General features: G+C 45.2%; 1 protein-coding gene across 1 annotated transcript in view; it reads left to right on the forward strand.

Annotated features, from left to right (window-relative positions):
- SETD7 (SET domain containing 7, histone lysine methyltransferase) overlaps window positions 1-24,083 on the forward strand; it is a 119,640-nt gene that overhangs the window by 30,873 nt on the left and 64,684 nt on the right. Inside the window, exon 2 of the mRNA XM_068279637.1 lies at window positions 10,991-11,120. Within this exon, the coding sequence (XP_068135738.1) occupies window positions 10,991-11,120 (130 nt within the window). The remainder of the gene's footprint in view (window positions 1-10,990; window positions 11,121-24,083) is intronic.

Below are 24,083 nucleotides of genomic sequence, written 5' to 3' on the forward strand. Positions count from 1 at the left end.
GCTGCTAGGGCGCAGGAAGGGGGGGGGGGGGCAGAAATTGTCCCATGTCGCTGTCCTCTGCCCCCCTCCAGCAGTGTGCCATGTCCACACTCCCGCCGCATCTGCCATGTCCAGACTCCCGCCGCATGCCCCCTCGGTATCCCCTCTCCTCCCTGCACTATTAAAGAGGAGAGCGGGGAGGGATAAAGCCAGCACACACAGACTCACCTCCTTATGGTTCCACGTGCTGGAGTTCCCGTCTATACTCTCTGCACTGCCTCTGGTGCTTGGAACAATTAGTAGGTGAGTCGGTCTGCACTGCCTTTATCACTCCCTGCTCTGCTCTGTAATAGTGAGAGGATGCCAGGGGGAATACTTAAAGTTGACCCGAGATAAACTTTTACTCATTGCATAATTGTGTTCCTTTCATATAGTTTATAGGGCATTCCTCAAGCCAAATATTTTTTTGTTTTAATACTCTAATTCCCTATAAACTAAACAAGCCTCGCCCACAACTTTTTCAGAGAGACTTGGCACTCAGTCCCATGTAGCAAGGGCTTATGGGAGCTCAGTCTGAGCTGTTTTGCCAGCCGATGGCAATGGTAATTAAAGGCCCAGTGCTCCTAAGGTATGTGATAACTCCAAACCATAACAGCAGAAAAAGTTTTGAATGCAGGATTAGCGTCTTTATTACTAGCTAGACATGGCCTTGTATTTTGTGTTCAACAGTTGTCAAGAGAAAAATTAGACAAGATAGCAGTGTTAGGAAGACTTGCCTAAGGTCTCCTACTGAATAGGTGCTGGCTTACTGAACAGACAGAGACGAGATTCGAACTCTGGTCTCCTGTGTCAGAGGCAGAGCCATTCACCATTACACCATGCAGCCACTGCTCACAGACATGTAGCCAGACATGGCCTTGTATTTTGTGTTCAACAGTTGTCCAAAGAGAACCCCAGATAGCCAGGTAGATTCATATCTCTCTCTCTCTCTCTCTCTCTCTCTCTCTCTCTCTCTCTCTCTCTCTCTCTCTCTCTCTCTCTCTCTCTCTCTCTCTCTCTCCCTCTCTCTCTCTCTCTCTCTCTCTCTCTCTCCTCTCTCTCTCTCTCTCTCTCTCTCTCTCTCTCTCTCTCTCTCTCTCTCTCGCTCTCTCTCTCTCTCTCTCTGAAGCCAGCCTAGCATGTACCATTTATGCTCAATCCATTTATGCTCACAAATACAATTCCGCGGAAAGCGGTGACCATCCCCTACGAGAGAGAGATATGAATCTACCTGGCTATCAAAAATACAAGGCCATGTCTGGCTACATATCTGTGCTACTGCCTATATAGAATGTGCCCTAGTGGCTGCAGCTCTGGTGCTTTGAGTCTGCCAGGAGAAAAGTGTGATATAAATGTTATTTGTCTTGTCTAATTTTTCTCTTGCATTAAGCATAAATGGTACATCCTAGGCTACTTTCAGCTACTTTCAGTAGTAGTGTTGGTGGTATAATGGATATGTTAGTTGCCTGCCATACACTGAGGCCTGGGTTCAAATCCTATCATGGTATATAAGCTGGTTTTTGAAATACTGGAATTCCCTGCAGATGAGACCCCTCCTCCCTCGGGAGGAGGGAGGAGGGAATAGGTAGAATGGTAGGAGGGTGGAGGACTAAAATAGGGGTCTGTGTGAAACCTAGATGTTAGCCTGGACGTTTGATGTGTATTTCACTCCCATCATGTCGCCTCCAGGTATTAGAGCCTTTGAAACATGTTTTCCATCATTTTTCTAGGTGCCAGAATTTTTTCTTTTTTACAAAGTTCGCCTCCCATTGAAGTGTATTGCGGTTTGCGAACTTTTTCGCGAATCGAACCTTTCGCGGAGGTTCGCGAACAGGGTTCGCGAACCGAAAATCGGAGGTTCGCGACATCTCTAGCCTGGAGCCGATTGGGCGGCTGCGCCGGCGTGGGAACGCTGGGGGGTACGTATACTGGCGGCTATTATGGGCGATCGCCGGGGGACCGGAGCAACTTTGTGCATACGCTTAGCTAGCGAACCGCTAGCTAAAGCGTATTGCACCACTTATTTTATTTTTTTTAAGTCCTGGGGCCATGTGATCCTCCGACGGCGGCTAACCTGCATGTAGCACGGGGTTACCGCTAAGGAGGTTAGGGGTTAGGGCCCTTTTACACTTAATCAGTTGCTCTCAGTTAAAATGAAAAGAAAACTGATTTTCAAAGTAATGCCCATGTTTTCCTATGGCACCTTTCACACTTAATGCGTTTTAACTGAAATCTCCTTCCCAATGCACTGCTATGGAAAAAAACGCATACTAACGCGCACTAACGCATACCAACCGATTAAGTGTAAAAGGGCCCTTAGGGTTAAGGTTAGGCATTAATGATGAGTACACACTGAGATTTTCTGGGCGATTTATTGTCAGATCGATTATTTCCAACATGTCCGATTTGCTTTCCGATCGATTTCCAAGCATTTTCCTATAGATTTCCATTAACTGTAATAGGAAATCAATCGGAAAATGCTTGGAAATCGATCTGAAAGCAAATTGGACATGTTGGAAATAATTGATCTGACAGTAAATCGGCTAGAAAATCTCATAGTGTGTACCCAGCATAAGAGGGGCAAGGTGGTTAAGGTTAGGGGTTAAGGTTAAGAAGGGGGAGGTGATGGGTTAGGAGAGGAGGAGGGAGATTAATGTTAGGAGTTGAGGGTGAAAGGTTAGGCCCTGTTCAGACTTTACGTGTTTGCAGAACGCATAGAGATGTAAACAAACTGCAAGTTGAAAAACGCATGCATTTTTCTTGCGTTCGAATGCGTTTTTTATTGCGTTTTTCACACAGGAAACAAAAGAATTATGGGAAACGTACGCAAAAAAAACGCAATACTACGCGTTTTTGATACGTGTCCATAGACTATCATTGTGTACGTTTTTGTGCGTACCGCACAGAACTGCATGCAGCAATGCAGACAAGAAACGTATTCATCTCATACGCACACATGTGAACCAGCCCATTGAAAAACATTACTAGCCGTTTCTATGCAGAAACTCGGCCCGTATGTGTTCTCTAAAAACGTCTAGGAATGCTCATAGTCTGAACGGGGCCTTAGGGTTAAAGAGGAACTTCAGCCTAAACAAACATACTGTCATTAAGTTACATTAGTTATGCTAATTAAAATAGATAGGTAATATAATCTCTTTCCCACCCTGTTTTGAAAGAACAGGCAAATGTTTGGTTTCATGATGGCAACCATCTTTTTGGTTGAAAGGAGGTGACAGGGAGCCTGAGACACAGTTCCAACTGTCCTGTGTGCTGATCACCCCTCCTAGTTGCTAGGCAACGTGAATAACATAGGAAATCCCATCATGCTTTGCACAGCATCAGGGAAAAAAAGCCCGGACAGTTTTCTTTGATGGGTGGAGCTTAGATAAAAATGCAGCTAAAAATGATGCTTTGGTAAGAAAAACAAAGTTCTGATGCTGTGAAACTGTTAAAGAAACACCAAGCCTTTTCAGTTCTGCTCAGTAGATTTTTAGTCCGAGCAGGAGGTTAAAGAGCAACTCCAGTGAAAACGATCTAATAAAAAAAAAAAAAAAAAAGCTTCATTTTTACAATAATGAAGTATAAATGATTTAGTCAGTGTTTGCCCATTGTAAAATCTTTCATCTCCCTGATTTACATTCTGACATCACATGGTAACATTTTTATTGCTGGCATGTGATGTTAGTGGAAGGAGATGCTGCTTGCTTTTTGGGCAGTTGTAAACAGCTGTTATTTCCCACAATGCAACAAGGCTCCCGCAGTGTGATGTCAAAACAATAGTCCTGACATCAGTGTGGGAGGGCTTTCACCATAATATCAGCCATACAGAGCTCCCTGATTATCGGATTGTGGAAAGGAATAAATTTCTCATGTAAAAGGGGGTATCAGCTACTGATTGAGATGAAGTTCAATTCTTGTTATGGTTTCTCTTTAAGGTTAGGAGTTAAGTAGGGGAAGGTTAGGGTTAGGAGTTGAGGGGGGAGGTGAAGGATTAGGTTAAGGAGGAGGGAGGGGAAGGAAGAAGGGTAGGGGCGAAGGGTTAGGCTTAAGGTTAGGGGTTAAAGGGCCGGGGGGTTAAGAGTTACTAATTTTCCTAAACATTTTTTTTTCTCCGGTTACTTTAGTTATGAACTGTAATTTATTATGTAAGTAAATGTGTTCATTCTGCATAGCCTCAGCGCCTCCAGGCTGTAATCTGAGACACTATGCTGAAGGGATTGAAACCTTGGATAAACTTGCTGACGCTGAAGGGATTGAAACATTGTATACACTTTTTCCCTAAGTGACTGCCTGGACAGCATAATACGCAAGTACCAGTATTCAAAGTTATTTTTGTAAACTCAGGTAGTCCCCCAGTTAACGAAGGCGATAGGGACTGTAGGTTCATTCTTAACCTGAATTTGTCCATAAGTCAAAACGCTGTCATCTCTGTCCCCTGTACCTCCTTTATGGCTCCCTGTGCCTTCAGTGTTCCCCTATGTCACCTCTGCCCCCCTACTATGTCACCTCTGTCCCCCTGTGCCCTCAATGTACCACCGAAAAATTTAATTTTACCTGTTTAACCACTTGAGGACCGCAGTGTTAAACCCCCCTAAAGACCAGACCTTTTTATTGTTAATTGGCCACTGCAGCTTTAAGGCCAAGCTGCAGGACCGCACAACACAGCACACAAGTGAGCTGAATATCTGCCTATGACCACACAATTACCGTACAAAAGTGAATGTAAATGTTACATTCACTTTCTTGTACGGTTCTAATCCAGTTCTGTATATTGCCTGAAGAGGAAATTGTAAAAAGTTTTGAAACCTTGCAATAAGCTGTTAGTCAGTAAAAGTATTACTTGAATATTGGTTGTTTTGATATCGGTATATCTGCTGCACGACTAACTCCGGACCATACCCAACTTCAGTCATGCTTTTTGCAGTGCCTAAATGTACTCCTACACAAAATAGTTAGAAATATACAGCAGTCTGTTTTGGACAACAATCTGCAGCCCGAGTAATTATTTGTACTGCCTGGAAATGGCCATGCTCTGCTGAACAGCTAATCTGCCACGACAGACCTATAACAATTGGTGGACAAGCAAGATCTGCTAGAGTTTTATGCTGGGTACACACAGTACAATTTTCCATGTGATTTTCCGACCCAATCGTTTTTTTTCTGCTCGATTCTGCGCTCGATTCTCTTATTTTTGCTCGTTTTTCTCATCTTTTTTTCCATTCACTGCTATAATAAATCGAGCGCATAATTGATCGGGAGTAATATCAGACATGAGTGATTTTATCAACCGGATGCATCTATCGCACGGAAAATCGTACCGTGTGTACCCAGCATTAGGACAGCATGTAGTGGAGAGATTGGAAAGATTATTATTCCACCCCAAGATTGGTTAGGTGGGGTTTTCTTGTGGCCACAGTAAATGAAGGCATACTCAACACAATATTTTTATTAGCTTGGGGATTACATCTGCTCTAAAGTTCAAATCTAATGAAAATGTATTAATACTATGGCATTTAAACTACTCATTGCATAATTGTGTTCCTTTCCTATTGTTTATAGGGTATTCCTCAAGCCAAATACTTTTTTTGTTTCTTTTAATACTCGAATTCCCTATAAACTAAACAAGCCACGCCCACAGGTTTTCAGAGAGCCAAGGCATTTTCAGACAGTAGCAAGGGCTCATGGGAGCTCAGTCTGGGCAGGAGGAGGGGGAGGTATTACTAGCCAGAGATTTCAGAGGCAGAGGGGAGGAGGGTGGATTCGTTTTTTTTCACAGGCTGGGTGCTCAAGATTCAGATAAGCCTGCCTCTGTGAAATGTTTACAAACATGGCTGCTGTCATTGTATCACAGGAAGAAATAATCCTATTCTATAAAAGCTGTTTGCAGCTAGATTTGCTGTGTTAATCTAAACTTTATATAATATATAAATATAGTTACTTGTTATAGTTAGTTTTTCATCTCGGGTCTGCTTTAAGATTGATAATGCTTAAAGAATACATCTGGCAAAAAAGAAAGAAAAAAAAAAAATCACTCACCTGGGGCTACTTCCAGCCCCCAGAAGTCTGTTTGGTCCCACACCGTAGTTTTGCACTCAGCCATGGTTCCGCTCTCTCTCCCCGGAAGATCACAACCCACGACTGGGTCTCAATCTTCTACAAGCCTCTTGATTGCCCAGCTTAACTAATGCCGGTGGGAGTGCAGAGAGGGTGCAAGCAGGAGTGTGGTACTCAAGCGATCTTTGCATAGGGCTGCAGTGGTGTGATTGATATCAGATATGATTTTTTCCATTGGCATAACAATAGGGGATGCAGAGGTTGCAACCGAACCCAGGCCCTTGGGACAGAGGGGCCCACCATCATCCACCTTATCAGCTTTTTATTGCTGCTATGCTGATAAACGCCTCTATATGTGCATTGAAACTATTTTCTTACTCTGATTACACCTGACACTACAGCTGTCCTTGATAGATTTTGGGGCTCAGTTAGTAGTGTGCTTGGGACCTCATGTATCACTCACACCACCGCCTCAAGCTCCTTAACTGCGCCACTGATTGCTGCAGAAATCTTGTTATATATTGAATGATGCCAAGTTGTAGTACAAGTCAATGATGTGTATCTGTCTGGAAGATACTGCTCATCTCATCTACTACTTTATGCTGGGTATGCATATAATAGATGAGGACAACAATCAATACAGTATCTACCTGATCTCAATCATTTGCCACTGTGTCCCATTCAATAATAGATTAACTTGAACATAAATCAGAACTAATATCCCTGCCTCTCCACTACAGCCGCAAGCTTTGCACTGCTCAATGCCACTCCCCATGGCAACAGTACGCATCACTTGGCTGTAGCTACGGGACGTGTCTGTGTGCACTGACCTTTCATCCGTGAGATCAGGCCCCAATCCCTACAAACATCAGTTATTGACAGTGTGTAATAGAGTATTGCTAGAATCATGGAGATTGACACCTGATAGCAGCTGTACCTGCTAGTTACCTCTCACCCAGACAGTATAGCCTTGATCATAATCTTCTTTATTGGTAGACAGTAGAAGGCTGCTGCAGTGCTGTGACAGCAGACAGACAAAAGAGATTAGAAAGATGAGGGATAAAGGGATTTATTCTGTGAAATATAGCTGGAAGCATTGGCTGGAGACTGAGACACCTTTTTATCTGTAATGCTTTCTCTGATCAAGACATAGATCCAGTGTTGTGTACTGTAGTTACCTTTTGTAAAACTGACCATACACATTCTGATTACAGCAGTTGTAAGCTTCAGATTTTGTGTTTCCGCAGGAAAAACTTCACTCAGTTTTCCCCAGGGACAAATTTGCAGAGTTCACCTTACTTCTAACAGCATTTTCTGTGTCAGGCTCTGTGTTTGAAATAGTAAATCACTGGTTATTTTAGGGACCATTCTTGATATTTATTTTTTCCCTTTCATTGTAAATTCTGTAAGAAACTCTCAGCTGGACCTTAAAGGGGCACTACAGCGACAAACTGTAAAATTTAAAATATGTGCAAACATATACAAATAAGAAGTACATTTTTTTTCCAGAGTAAAATGAGCCATAAATTAGTTTTCACCTATGTTGCTGTCACTTACAGTAGGTTGTAGAAATCTGACAGAAGTGACAGGTTTTGGACTAGTCTATCTATTTATAGGGGATTCTCAGGGATATATTTATGTTCAAAAGCACTTAGTGAATGGCAGTTGCTCTGTCAAACTGCCAAAAAACTGTGTAGTGAGCAGGGAAGCTGGCCGGCATCATTGTTTAAATCCTTTTTAGGGAAGATCCTTATAAAGCATAAATGCCTTGCTGAGAATCCCCCTATGAAGAGATGGACTAGTCCAAAACCTGTCACTTCTGTCAGATTTCTACTACCTACTGTAAGTGACAGCAACATAGGAGAAAAGTAATTTATGGCTCATTTTACTCTGGAAAAAATGTACTTCTTATTTATATATGTTTGCACATATTTTACATTTTACAGTTTTTCACTGTAGTGCCCCTTTTATTAAAGAGTAGTAGCTAGTAGCAGTTGTTGGCAGTTAATAATTGCAAAAAAAAAAATATTTTTGTGTCAGTTAGTACTGAAGCAAATCTGTCCCTATTTTATTACTGTCTGTCCTTTCCTATACTAACACCACCAAAGTTCATCAGTGGAACGGAACTCTTGCACAATACAGAAGGAAAACATAGAGACATGTACCCTGTATGTATTTAGAGAGCCTAATTCCCCCTGTGGCTAATCACAAGTGTAATTTGATCTCTCAGCTATGTCAGCTCAGGAATCTTGGCAAAACTCAGCATAACAGCTAATGCTAACAGGATGCTAACCCTAGGTCTGCTTCCACGAAAGCATGAAGTAGACACTGCAGTTTTATTGCAGGATTTGAATCAGCTGTAACAAATACGTTTTCTTTAAAGGTTATTATGCTGTTGCTTATCTTTTAGAGCAGAGAGGGAATTCTGAGTTCAGGTCCAATTTAAAGTTGAACTGTTAAAACTAGAGCTGAAACCAGCCTGAGGGGGAAAACTTCTCTTCTCTCTGATGCTGGGAACACACTTTGTTTTTTCACCCGATTTCCCCTGCGATCGATAGTATTCACTCGATTATCACTTGCGATCGATAGTATTCACTCGATTATCCCCTGCGATCGATAGTATTTACCCGATTTCCCCTGCGATCGATAGTATTCACTCGATTATCACTTGCGATCGATAGTATTCACTCGATTATCCCCTGCGATCGATAGTATTTACCCGATTTCCCCTGCGATCGATAGTATTCACCCGATTTCCCCTGCGATCGATAGTATTCACCCAATTTCCCTGTGCAATCGATACTATTCACCCAATTTCCCCGTGCGATCGATACTATTCACCCGATTTCCCCGTGCGATCGATAGTATTCACCCGATTTCCCCTGCGATCGATAGTATTCACCCGATTTCCCCTGCGATCGATAGTATTCACCCGATTTCCCCTGCGATCGATAGTATTCACCCGATTTCCCTTGCGATCGATAGTATTCACCCGATTTCCCCTGCGATCGATCGTATTCACCCGATTCCCCCTGCGATCGATAGTATTCACCCGATTTCCCTTGCGATCGATAGTATTCACCCGATTTCCCCTGCGATCGATAGTATTCACCCGATTTCCCCTGCGATCGATAGTATTCACCCGATTTCCCCTGCGATCGATAGTATTCACCCGATTTCCCCTGCGATCGATAGTATTCACCCGATTTCCCCTGCGATCGATAGTATTCACCCGATTTCCCCTGCGATCGATAGTATTCACCCGATTTCCCCGTGCGATCGCTAGAATTCACCCGATTTCCCCTGCAGTTAACAATTCCGTTCGCACGTAGGCACGTTAAAACAAGGGGCAGAAGTACACCTTACCGGAAATGCGCACTTCTAATAAATGCACTTATTTACGAACGAAATTCACTGCCCAGTTACATTACGTTCGACTTTCCGGCCGCTCCCATTATTCCAACCACGTGGGAAACAGTGGTTATGTTTGTGTGTAGCTAGGGGCACAGAAAGTGAACGGATGGAAACCAGTACGAAACCACACCCAGCTAGCTATGGACACTCCTATTAATTACCCCCACTATTGATGACACTGCACTCTGGTACGGTCACCTGAATGTCTCTATATCGTACTCATAATCGAGCCGCTTCATCGATCGCGCCAACACACGATAAGATAGTAGTCATTTTGTCCGTTTATTTTCAACATATCCAGTACTATTTCGATTGAGAATTCGATTCTGGCATTAAAATCGCTCAAGTGTGGTGAAAAATGCTTCAGTTTTTGGTTGCGATTCGTACTATCGATCGCACGGGAAATCAGTTGAAAATATGTAACGTGTTCCCAGCCTGAGAGAGGGTCACTTTGGTTTCCGAACCTCCACCTCTTTATTGATTGGGACCCCTTTTCTCCCTGAATGTCACTTTATCACTGCAGGAGATCTTGACTTTCAGGATAGTTGCTGTGCCCCACCCCTTCTAGCGACATGCACTATGGGACAATATCCGTAATTTGCTAATACTTAACTTAGACCAACATTATTAGGAATTTATTGAATCAGATCTCGGTTGAGATGTAATATATTGAATGTGACCGGGTGATAAATTATCAATATCAAGGTAGATATTGATTGTTTACCATATTTAGCAAATATGTGCATCACATTTATGTACACGCTTTCAACAACAGTCTTGCATGCCGAGCAAGCTTTTTCACAGGGCTGTGGAGCCGGTACAAAAATCTTCCGACTCAGACTCCTCAGTTTATGAAACCTCCGACTCCGGGTACCCAAAATGGCTCCACCTCCGTCTCCTCGACTCCGACTCCTTATGCTGGGTACACACTATGAGATTTTCTAGCCGATTTTACTGTCAGATCGATTATTTCCAACATGTTTGATTTGCTTTCCGATCGATTTCCGAGCATTTTCCGATAGACTTGCTATTAAAGTTAACGGAAATTGATCTGAAAATGCTCGGAAATCGATCGGAAAGCAAATTGGACGTGTTGGAAATAATCGATCTGACAGTAAATTGGCCAGAACATCTCATAGTGCAAGTCTAATACTTACCAGGGCTGTGGATTTTGTACAAAATCATCTGACTTCGACTCCTCGGTCTGTGAAATCTCCAACTCCGAATCCAGGTACCCAAAATTGCTCCGACTCCAACCCCGACTCCACAGCCCTGCTTTTTTAGAATACTAATGCCCGAAAATGTCCTCCGTTTATCATTCAGTCCTAAGTATATAGTTCTACTTTTACATAGATGTAATTGTCTCATTGGAAAATTGGCTGGTTGTCCTATTGCAAGTGTGGTGTGTTTGTATGGTCAGCATAAAGTTCTTATTGCTTTAAAACTTGTCCTATCCTTTGGGTCACAGGGCACAGAACTAATGGACTTCCTTTTCTCTATGCAGGACAGTTGGATGACGATGGTCTACCCCATGGCTTCTGCATTGTCAGCTACAGCTCCACAGACCGATTCGAGGGCCACTTTGTACATGGCGAAAAAAATGGACGTGGCAAATTTTTCTTCTTTGATGGCAGGTTAGCGGTTTGGTTTGTTGTGTGCTGTCAGTGATAATGGAGCTGAGGCTGTGTACATACCACCCACCTCTTGCTGCATGACTGTTTGCCACTGTACACAAGTAATCTGGTTGGCCATATGCTACACTCACTAGACTTTTATTTCTTCATCTTGTGCACATTGAATACAGAGGTGTTGTCTGTCACCTGTAAACCTGGTTCAGATCGTACGTGAAGAATGTGTATTAGAACAGTTTTTCTCTCAACCTGGAGTTCGCGGATCCCTGGAGGTACATCAGCACCTGTCGGGGGCGCCAGGGGCGGTAGACAAAACAGCGTATCTCGGCCCCCCCCCCCCCCCCCCCCCAGGAGAGAAGTGGCAGGCTGTGTCCGCGGCAAGGGGAGCAGTAACTTACATAGCCCTGTTCCTGCGTGGACTCCTCTCTCTGGGCTCTTCTCTTCTCTCAGCGTTCTAGTCTTCTCACCGCCTGGCCACGTCCTTCCTCCATGGTTACTCGACGGCCTCTCATGGCGTCAGCGGTGCTGCCAGAAGTAACTAAAGCAGGAGGACGCGGCCAGGCAGCGAGAAGACTACAGCGCTGAGAGTGAAGGAGAGCCCAGCCTGAGGAGTTCATGCGGAACCGGGGCTAAGCATGTATGTGACTATACTGAGGCACCACCTGGCTATCTATATTGGAGCACCTATAGCTCGCTACCTACTCTGGAGAACCACCTGGCTATCTATATTGGAGCACCTATAGCTCGCTACCTACACTGGGGCACCACCTGTACCTGGCTATCTATACTAGGACACCTATAGCTCGCTACCTACACTGGGGCACCACCTGTACCTGGCTATCTATACTAGGGCACCTATAGCTCGCTACCTACACTGGGGCACCACCTGTACCTAGCTATCTATACTGGGGCACCTATAGCACGCTACCTACACTGGGGAACCACCTGTACCTGGCTATCTATACTAGGTCACCTATAACTTGCTACCTACACTGGGGCACCACCAGCACCTAGCTATCTATACTGGGGCACCTATAGCACGCTACCTACTCTGGGGAACCAGCTGTACCTGGCTATCTATACTGGAGCATAAAGTGCTCGCTACCTACACTGGGGCACCACCTGGCTATCTATACTGGAGCACCTATAGCTCGCTACCTACACTGGGGCACCACCTGTACCTGGCTATCTATACTAGGGCACCTATAGCTCGCTACCTACACTAGGGCACCACCTGTACCTAGCTATCTATACTGGGGCACCTATAGCACGCTACCTACACTGGGGAACCACCTGTACCTGGCTATCTATACTAGGTCACCTATAACTTGCTACCTACACTGGGGCACCACCAGCACCTAGCTATCTATACTGGGGCACCTATAGCACGCTACCTACTCTGGGGAACCAGCTGTACCTGGCCATCTATACTGGAGCATAAAGTGCTCGCTACCTACACTGGGGCACCACCTGGCTATCTATACTGGAGCACCTATAGCTCGCTACCTACACTGGGGCACCACCTGTACCTGGCTATCTATACTAGGGCACCTATAGCTCGCTACCTACACTAGGGCACCACCTGTACCTAGCTATCTATACTGGGGCACCTATAGCACGCTACCTACTCTGGGGAACCAGCTGTACCTGGCCATCTATACTGGAGCATATAGTGCTCGCTACCTACACTGGGGCACCACCTGGCTATCTATACTGGAGCACCTATAGCTCGCTACCTACACTGGGGCACCACCTGGCTATCTATACTGGAGCACCTATAGCTCGCTACCTACACTGGGGCACCACCTGGCTATCTATACCGGAGCACCTATAGCTTGCTACTTACACTGGGGCACCACCTGGCTATCTATACTGGAGCACCTATAACTCGCTACCAACACTGGGGCATCACCTGGCTATCTATATTGGAGGCACCTGTACCTCTCTAAACTATACTGGGTGCACCTATGCCTGGGTGCCTATACTGGGGGCACCTATGCCTTGCTACCTATACTGGGGGACAAATAACTGGATACCTCTACCAGGTAAAGGGGGCACCTATACCTGGCTAGGACAGGGGGACAAGAGCTGACATAGAGGGGGACAAAAGAGGCACAGGGGAACAGAGGGGGAGAAAAGAGGCACAAGGGGAACAGAGGTGACACAAAGGGGGACAAAAACAGGGAGAAAAGAGATGATATGGGGGAGATGAGGTGACACAGAGGGGGACAAAAGAGACAGAGGGGGACCAAAAAGAATGGATTCAGATTAAAAATGGACACAGTCCCTATCTCATATGTTAACTGGGGACTACCTGTATTTTGCTAGCATTTGGCTCCACCCACATTGTCATGGCCATACCCACTTTTTTACCCACGGCTTACTTTCTTCGGTAGGGAGTACATTTGCTTAGGGGTGACCCACAAAGGGGTACATGTGCTGAAAAGGTTGAGAACTACTGTATTAGAGGAAGAATCTCCTAATGTTACTGCAAAGTACTTGCACATCACTCTATGTACCAACAGTTAGATTGCCTTGGCGGGCCTGATAGATGTTCTGTGTTCCTGTCTCACCCTCTACATGTACTCTTACCAAGGACTAGTTTTGATTTATTTTTTTTTTTATTGAACAGCTATATCATCGGTTTAAAAACCTGAACAGAAGTTTGAAAGTCAAAATAAACATACACATGTCATACTTCCCTCCCGTGTAGTCTACTAGTCAATCTTTCTGCTCTCCTGCATCCTGTTTGTCCACCGTGATCAATGGAATTCTCCGTCCTCCATATTGAAAATGGCAATTACCACATAAGCGCTTCCTGGTCAGCACACTGTTAAACTGTAATATCGCCCACTTGAGCCATACGGAAACATGGACATTACCTTGCTCAACAGTTGTCCTTCAGTTATAACTGACAGCAACTGATATATAACGGATCTTATAATTTAAGTAGGCCTCAGTTACTTGGCCTGAGTTTTAGGTAAAAGGCTTGTCCGCAGTGTATGCCTTTAAAATAAATAGAGGTTTTGTGATGCAGGCAGAGGCATCTCAGGGTCTGCGTGTAGCAGAGGATACACACAGATACTGAGAACATGTTCCTAAAAGAAGGCCATCGGACTACTCTGACCTTAACACTACACCACAGGAACAGAAAACATTGGCCATATTTACTTATCATCCACGTTCCTGCATATGGGTCAAATGCCTCATTGATTATTAATCAAGTAGGTGTGTATGATGACACCACGAGTGGGTCCACCAATAATCTGGTCTAGGGGGTGGCGAAGATGATGTCATATTTAACTCTTTCCTAGTCGGTATAAAAGGCTGAGGGAGCTACGAGAGCTCACTTCTGCTTCTTCCTTCTGCACTAGCTAGCAAGGCTGACTGGGACGACTTCTAAGCATGTTCTTCCTTTCTGTAATCTGATATAATGTATGCTGTACATAAGTAGCTTAGTGTAACGTAGTTAGGAAGAAGGTACCTGATAGACTCCAGTAGGGAGTCTAATCACGAGCTTGTAACGCAACATGAAGATTGGCATAGCTAGGATATGATGAATGTATCTATCTGTATTCCTGTTTCCTGAATAAATAACGTAAACATTGAAGAAGCCTGAGAAAGTCTATATCCTGTTTGCGGTGTGGAGAGTCAAGTGATCTCACAGTCTGTGAGACGATGGTGTCGAAGCAAGGTGATTAGAACAGTTTATAACAGTGGTGCTGAAATCCTTCCCTGCCTAGCAATACAGGCAGACGGGGCTGGGGCCGAAGAAAGTGGTTTCAAGATATTCCACAGCAATACAAGCGGAATAGACGGACAAAGACTGTAAAGCTTATCAAGCTGATACTGATAAGCTGGTGTGAGTGTGTGGGAGCCGAGCACACACGGGCTGCAATTCGAGGAAACCAGCGGCGACACTCGTGGATGTTAAACTTTGACTGAAAGTGCACATCAGTCATAGCCTAAACCGGATCGCAGGTGACTGGAACGCTCCGAGGCCGGCTGGCAGCTGCCGCTGGATATCGATCCGCTGAGCCAGTGTGGGTACACAGAGATGACGTTCAGGAGTTCCAGGGATCCACTCAGTGTCGTGAAAAAGTTGCCATAAGCTGGTCGAATTGGCAGGCATACGAAGTCCTCCGCTGCTCAGGCACGTAAGATTTACGTTGTTATGTTGCATTATCTTTATTGTATGAAGAGGGGATAATGTGTTCTGTGTTTTGTGTTAATTGCAGCGTGGAGGCTGCGGGTTTCTCATTTTGTAAATGCATAGTGCTGTTTTCAGAGTTTATGTGTTTTGATTTTTTCTTAGGATTCAAAGTTCCTGTGTTGCAGAGGTTCCTTTTTTTTTATTTATCTTCTCTTCTCTCCCCGTCTCTACAGAGGCTGGGAAAAATGTCCAGATAGAGCAGGGGGGGGCCCCCCGCAGCAGGAGATAAGCCAGCGGTGCTTCAGTCTGTTGGGGCTGGATGGGGGGGAGAGAGGGGATAGAAGAGGAAAGCGAGTGTCTTTCTGTTTGTGAGATGTTCTGCAAGTTTCTCACATTTCCAGTCAGAGCTGCTAACATGCTTGTAAATATCTGTATCTGTTATGTTGTTTAGCCAGTTTGTCTGTTGTGCGTTTCAGCAGTATTAGCTGTTAATATGGTTTAGAGTTACGCTGCGCGCTTGAGTAAGTTTGAGTTATTGCAGAGATAAACTGCAGATGTTTTGTGAGGAGAGAAAGGGTTCTACGTTCCTGGGTGATGCTAAGAGGTAATATATTTAGCATTGCAGCTGTGACGCGGTTGGTCTCAAGTTTGGCAAGTATCCCAGAGAGTATAGGTAGCGGAAGGCTGACTCTCGGTAAAATGTATCGATGCTGTGTGTAACTATGCATAAAAATGTTTGTTCTGTGTGTATTTTGTTTTCTCTCCTAAGATATAGGAAACGAGAGGCTGCTATGGGAGCAGCCATTTTAGCTGGCAGTCCAGGACTCAAAATGGCGGCAGTGGAGAGAGCCCGCCCCCGAGAGTCATGGCCCCCACACGTCATGGCAGGGGGGGGGAGGAGGGGCTGGGGGATCCACGTCACGTCAGGCTGTGCTCGCGGCTCCGGGCAGAGCAGCTGAAAGGGAGGGGGGTAGAAATACAGAGACATGCTACTGTGTGTCTCGGGTCTCAAAGTATTTCCCCAGAGTTTTTCCCTGAGTCCATGGAAAGGAATGCCAAGATACGTGCAACAAGCTATTACTGTAAGATTAGCAGGAGCACGGATAGGAAAAGTGTCCCAGCTAGGTGCAGGGACACACGTAGCAATGCAGGTCAGGAAAGTGTCTGTACTGAGTTGCTTGCGGGATTATTCCTGTAAGTGGGGCACCTTAATGGGTGGTGCAGCATGAGTTCCCAATAGAGTATAGGGGGGGACAGTGCATCAGGGGGGTGCCGGAGTTGGAAAAAAGGGAGTTGACCAATTCTGGTTTCCGTCGCCGCTGCTGCAGAGTGGTAGCGATTTTTTTTTCCGGTTTTTGTAGTGGACAGGGCCAGAGCTTGACTGAGAGGTCTATGCTGGGCTGGGGCTGTTTTTTTTGTGCGTTTTTTTCGTCCACTGATTGGTCAAATATGTTTTTTTCCAGCTCCTATCGATTGTAGCACAAAGAACAAAAACTGACCGCAGTTCATGGGGCAATTATACAGATGATAGAATTGCCATGTACAGAGTGACAGTGTATCAGTACGCTGTTTGCCATGTGACTACCTACCATGTGGGCATTCAGGGATCTGCGTACAGGCATGCGACGCTGGTATGCTTAGCCCTGCACCCTGTGTAGTTTAAGTGCAAAGTGCTCCTTCCTACAGGGAGGCAGCCGTTTTTTTGTGAAGTCTGGAGGTAGTGGCACGGCAAACATTGGTCAGAGGGTACAACACACAGAACTTCTAGCAGAGCTGGTATCGCGATGAAGTTCTAGATAAGTAAATGCGATAATGAGTAAGAGCATTGCAGGCTCACCTGCAAAGCAGCATCAGGTGTGGCATCCGTAATCTGTGCATGCGACGGCCGCGCATGGACAGATAAGGGGGGATGTGGAGTGAGCTGCAATGGGGTGAGAGCTTCCAAAGGTGAAGCGAGCTTCCAAAGGTGAAGTCCGCGGGAGCATATTGTAAACAGGTAAGTACTGAGGATAGTACTGAGGTAGGGGGGTGAAGTTTAACTCCAATCTACCAATAAGAGTAAACAGAGTTCATGAGAACCATAAAACAACGAGATCAATTACGGTATATATTGATCATTTTAAAGGGTAAAGAGTACAAGCCGCAGGGCGAATCCCAAATCATTAATAAGAATTGATTTGTTTGTATTTCGATTTCAGGTGTTTGGCAATATGGAATGGAGACAGCTGCAGTGCTGGCAGCAAAGCTGGAGATGTCAGTCGGATAAGCGAAAGGTTCCAGATGCCAATCTAAGTTTGGAAAAACACGAGATTCCTGAAATTGGAAAGAGACTAAAACACGAGATTCCTGAAATTGGAAAGAGACTAAAACACGAGATTCCTGAGATCGGAAAACGTCTAAAAAAAACTGACTGAGCAAAGCATAGTGCAAATTGCTAATGTTTTTCTTTCCCAAGGTGGTGCTTTTATAATGAAGAGTACCGTGCTGATGGTGATCCTAGGTTGCCATTCCGTCCTAGGAGAACGAAGAGAGGACATTCTCATGTATAATAAGGGGTTAATGAGAAAGCAAGGCCCAAGCATGTTAATGTTGGGTGACAAAGGTACTAATCCTTTCACACCTCCCTCCGCTTGGCACAGATGGACCAAGCAGGGATGGAGGGAAAGAGCACTTGTGCCAGGAGAAGACAAATTTCATGGCACAATGTGGGTGAAAGGTCTGAAGGGTCAGGTGTGCGGGCAGTGGGGATTGAATGGCAGTGTAAATCTGCTATTTAATACCACACTCCCAGAATCGATGCACCGATCCAAAGGTTTGTTAAAAGGTACATTGCAGTACAATGGGTACATGCAAAAGGTGGAGTGTGTGATTCAGGGGTACCTTGTCTTGGTTATGCAGAGTGAGATGGTTCCAGATTGGAGAGGAACGAGCAGGAGGCGTCAATTCTCTTACCAGAGAGACGCAGGGGACAACATCACACTCTGGAGCTACCAACAGAGAGTGCCTCTGAAACAACTATACACACGTAAAGGCTGGAAAGCCGAGGGTGGGTGGTTCTCGAAACAAGAAGTAAAAATCGAGATCAAGCCACATTTCCAGGTGACAAAGAGGGTGGGGAGAGCGGTCCCGGGGGAGGGAAAGCCCACACAGGGAACCCCATTCACACCACACGGGTCACAACAGGGGACGATATTACACAGTCCATATGCAACAGCTTATCCTCATGATAGTTGGGTAAGTGAAGAGGTACTCTTAATCGAACGATTGCAGAGAGTACAGTCTTCCCGACCTCAGGTACATAGTGTGCCTCAGGACATAAGGGGGGAAGAGGTCCAATCAGGACAGCTGGGGACATATTTTGTCAGCGAGAGATTGGACAAGGGGAGGTATATTAATTTTTCTGGAGAAGGATCTTTAGCATGGCAGCTTCGAGATGTTTGGGTGAACAAAAGGAAACGGTGCAAGATTCCTTTAGGCACCGCTACTTCCTTAGTTCCCACCTCAACCCGTGTCTTACACCAGGACCTGAGAGGTCAACCTTTTTGGTGCTAGATGGGGAGGCTAAGCAAGTAGAGTTGTCCTCATGCGGGCAATTCTTGCAGAAGTACCTGCGTTGGCCGGGGCAAGTCAAATTTAGTGAAGAAGCCTGCAGGCTCAATAACGCAGAATGCGAGGCTACCATTCAAAAGATCCACCCTGAAGCCCAACCGATAGTTCCGGTGGCGGAAGGAAAGGTTTGGTTTTTTAACATAAGTTCTAATGATACATTCAAGGTATATTCTCATAATTGTTCCGATAAGGGGGAGTTTCCAAGGGGAACATGTTGTGGGAGCGGAGATCCCATATGGATCCAGTCATCCAGGTTGGATGACGTTGTTTCTCAAATTGTTAAGAGAACTCTAAAGTGCAAAGTTTCATGGGTAGTTCCCGTCCTGAAAGAGAACACGACATGGGACAAAGGGGAACAGGGTTTGATCCAAGACGACCACATTTTGTTACAAAGGTTAAACAAACAGTACACTAAGTTAGAGGTAAGATTTCACCATGATACAGGTGATCTTAACGAGGTAGAACACAAAAATGAGCAGGTGAGTGCCAGTCCGACCTGGTGGACAAGGGTTCCGGTGATGTTCCAGGGACACTCGGACTGGGCCTCTGCAGTTCCAAAGTTCTTTCTACACCCACTGGTCATCTGGATGGGGATGACAACTTTAGGCATCATTATCCAGGTGAGGTTGCGTGTTAAAATTACGTAAAACAAATTAACCTGGTCCAGAGATTGGTGCCTCATAAACAATTTCCTGAACCAATAGTTTAAATTAAGGGATATACAGGGTTACGGGTATAGGTTTAGTAGTACCTGTGATGGAGCTGATTGTATAAAGGCGCTCTTTTAGAAGGCACCTGGCACTGCTCCGTTTTGTAACAACCAAACGAGTTTCACTTTTTTGTGGTCATGCAAGTTTGTGAGTGATACGTAAGTGACGCAAATGCTGAGCATGTGGTATAGAGGGACTTAGAAGTAGGGCCTCCCCAGAGAGCCTGGTTACAGGAAGACCAAGAGGTCTTGCTCTCTCTCTTCCAGGGGTAATCGCCTAGAGCAGAGAAGTTGTGTGAGCACGAACATCGAAAAGTGAAACCTAAAAGAAAAGAAACCAGGTACTGGGAGGTTCAGACGCTGGGATCTGCAAGTCAAGCCGTTTTAGGGGGGATTGTTATAATTTAAGTAGGCCTCAGTTACTTGGCCTGAGTTTTAGGTAAAAGGCTTGTCCGCAGTGTATGCCTTTAAAATAAATAGAGGTTTTGTGATGCAGGCAGAGGCATCTCAGGGTCTGCGTGTAGCAGAGGATACACGCAGATACTGAGAACATGTTCCTAAAAGAAGGCCATCGGACTACTCTGACCTTAACACTACACCACAGGAACAGAAAACATTGGCCATATTTACTTATCATCCACGTTCCTGCATATGGGTCAAATGCCTCATTGATTATTAATCAAGTAGGTGTGTATGATGACACCACGAGTGGGTCCACCAATAATCTGGTCTAGGGGGTGGCGAAGATGATGTCATATTTAACTCTTTCCTAGTCGGTATAAAAGGCTGAGGGAGCTACGAGAGCTCACTTCTGCTTCTTCCTTCTGCACTAGCTAGCAAGGCTGACTGGGACGACTTCTAAGCATGTTCTTCCTTTCTGTAATCTGATATAATGTATGCTGTACATAGGTAGCTTAGTGTAACGTAGTTAGGAAGAAGGTACCTGATAGACTCCAGCAGGGAGTCTAATCACGAGCTTGTAACGCAACATGAGGATTGGCATAGCTAGGATATGATGAATGTATCTATCTGTATTCCTGTTTCCTGAATAAATAACGTAAACATTGAAGAAGCCTGAGAAAGTCTATATCCTGTTTGCGGTGTGGAGAGTCAAGTGATCTCACAGTCTGTGAGACGATGGTGTCGAAGCAAGGTGATTAGAACAGTTTATAACAACGGACAGCAACTAATACAGTGGCTTGCAAAAGTATTCGGCCCCCTTGAAGTTTTCCACATTTTGTCATATTACTGCCACAAACATGAATCGATTTTATTGGAATTCCATGTGAAAGACCAATACAAAGTGGTGTACATGTGAGAAGTGGATCTAAACTCATACATCATTCCAAACATTTTTTACAAATCAATAAGTGCAAAGTGGGGTGTGCGTAATTATTCGCCCCCCTGAGTCAATACTTTGTAGAACCACCTTTTGCTGCAATTACAGCTGCCAGTCTTTTAGGGTATGTCTCTACCAGCTTTGCACATCTAGAGACTGAAATCCTTGCCCATTCTTCTTTGCAAAACAGCTCCAGCTCAGTCAGATTAGATGGACAGCGTTTGTGAACAGCAGTTTTCAGATCTTGCCACAGATTCTCGATTGGATTTAGATCTGGACTTTGACTGGGCCATTCTAACACATGGATATGTTTTGTTTTCAACCATTCCATTGTTGCCCTGGCTTTATGTTTAGGGTCCTTGTCCTGCTGGAAGGTGAACCTCCGCCCCAGTCTCAAGTCTTTTGCAGACTCCAAGAGGTTTTCTTCCAAGATTGCCCTGTATTTGGCTACATACATCTTCCCATCAACTCTGACCAGCTTCCCTGTCCCTGCTGAAAAGAAGCACCCCCAGAGCATGATGCCACTACCACCATATTTGACAGTGGTGATGTGCAGTGTTAGTTTTCCGTCACACATAGAGTTTTGCATTTTGGCCAAAAAGTTCCATTTTGGTCTCATCTGACCAGAGCACCTTCTTCCACATGGTTGCTGTGTCCCCCACATGGCTTGTGGCAAACTGCAAACGGGATTTCCTATGTTTCTGTTCACAATGGCTTTCTTCTTGCCACCCTTCCATAAAGGCCAACTTTGTACAGTGCATGACTAATAGTTGTCCTATGGACAGATTCCCCCACCTGAGCTGTAGATCTCTGCAGCTCGTCCAGAGTCACCATGGGCCTCTTGACTGCATTTCTGATCAGCGTTCTTCTTGTTTAGCCTATGAGTTTAGATGGACGGCCTTGTCTTGGTAGGTTTACAGTTGTGCCATACTCCTTCCATTTCCGAATGATCGCTTGAACAGTGCTCCGTGGGATGTTCAAGGCTTTGGAAATCTTTTTGTAGCCTAAGCCTGCTTTAAATTTCTTAACTTTATCTCTGACCTGTCTGGTGTGTTCTTTGGACTTCATGGTGTTGTTGCTCCCAATATTCTCTTAGACAACCTCTGAGGCCGTCACAGAGCAGCTGTATTTTTGTACTGACATTAGATTACACACAGGTGCACTCTATTTAGTCAGTAAGAAGGTTCATGACGCTCTACCCCTAACCATCATACCAGTCGGTGCAGGATCAGGCAAGCCAGGCCATAGTAGTGGAGAAGTGCAAAAAAGGATCCGCAAGCCAGAACAGGATGAGGTAAAAAAAGGGCTGAAATGTTTATTAGAAAAATCCACAGACAAGGCAATAAAATCACAGGATCAACTAACGCGTATCGGGCCTACCATCTGCCCTTAGTCGTAGTTCAACTACGACTAAGGGCAGATGGTAGGCCCGATACGCGTTAGTTGATCCTGTGATTTTATTGCCTTGTCTGTGGATTTTTCTAATAAACATTTCAGCCCTTTTTTTACCTCATCCTGTTCTGGCTTGCGGATCCTTTTTTGCACTTCTGCACTCTATTTAGTCATTAGCACTCATCAGGCAAAGTCTATGGGCAACTGACTGCACTCAGACCAAAGGGGGCTGAATAATTATGCACACCCCACTTTGCAGTTATTTATTTGTAAAAAATGTTTGGAATAATGTATGATTTCCCAGTATGTCTGCTCAGACAGCACCCCTAATGAGACTTGTCTCCCTCCGAGCAACGGACAGGAAGCTGCAAAAGATTAAAAATTTGCATAACAGGTGGACAATAGTATAAATAGGCATAGTCTCTCACTCTACCTTCAGTTCTAGTTTCCTGTCCGGACGTGAAGGAGGGAGAGGTCTCAGGGTTGCCATCTGGTCAGACGACTGGGGCTTGCTGCCTGGTCTCCTGCATAGTCCGCTCCAGGGGAGAGCGGTATGATGTGGCTGGCAGCATTGAGGAGGCTTCTCCCAGCAAGGCGGCAGATTTATGCGCGCAGACGCGCGCTCCAGGAACTTCCGCTCGGAGAAACCGGAAGTCGTCACGCGGAGGCGTCCCACGTGACCAGGAAGCGCTGCAGAGCAGTTAGCGGCAGGGGCCGCGGCGGGAGCAGCGCCAGCTGAACGGAGTGCATCATGTGATTGGGGTAATTATGCAAAATACTTTACCGACGTGTTTTAAAAGCCACCTATTTCCCATATCTCAGATGTTGGCTGAGATCATGGAGGACGCTGCAGGATCCTCTACTGTATTATCTGTGGAACCTGGCTCTGAATCCTCTCTGGCAAGTAGTCTGCGGGGCATACTGCTTAGCTATTGTCTAGTTTTTTGTTGGTGGTTTTTTGCAAGAGGATTATGTAGCTAACCTAGGCTTATTTGTTTGTTTGTATTGTAGCCTAAAAAGTCTGACAAAGTGGATAAATCGGGGTCACATTCCAGTCAAGACCAACGCTCAGACAGCAAAGTTGAAAAGAGATGTGCTATTTGCAATAATCGTGTATCCGCCAGCTCCTCTAGGAAATTATGCCAGTCCTGTACTGATAAAGTAGTAAAAAATGAGTCTCCTGCTGTGTTTAAAGACTTGATGGGGTGGATGAGAGCCGAGATGGCTACAGCTATTAAGGAAATAAAAGACTCTGCTATGGCTTCCTCCTCTGCAGCCGATGCTGCTGCTTCATCTGTCACTCTGCCTCTAATTAATCCGGTTGCTAGTATTGTCTCTGATGCACCTCCTGCCTCTCTCCCACCAGTCTCCCCAGCAGGCTCTCTTGTTAATTTACCTCTCCCTATCGGTTCTAAGAGGAAAAGAACTGCTGAGGATGTAATTGAATCCGATTTATCGGAGGGGGAGATTTCTTCTCTTGAACAAATTTCAGAAGAGGAAATTGGGGAAAAAGGAGATAAGTCCCAGAAATTTGCCTTCTCCCCAGAGCTGATGAAAGACTTTTTTTCTGCCTTACATAGCACCATGGGTATTAAAACTGAGCAGAAATCCTTGACACCCCTCGACCAGATGTACGAGAGTTTGGCGGACCCCCAGTCACATTTCATTCCTGTCCATTCCTCTCTCAAGTCTATGATTAAGAAGGAATGGGACACGCCTGAGAAGAGGGCCTTTTGGCCACGTTCTATGTCCAAACGTTATCCT

This window comes from Hyperolius riggenbachi, chromosome 1, assembly GCF_040937935.1.
Source record: "Hyperolius riggenbachi isolate aHypRig1 chromosome 1, aHypRig1.pri, whole genome shotgun sequence".
NCBI lineage: Eukaryota > Metazoa > Chordata > Amphibia > Anura > Hyperoliidae > Hyperolius > Hyperolius riggenbachi.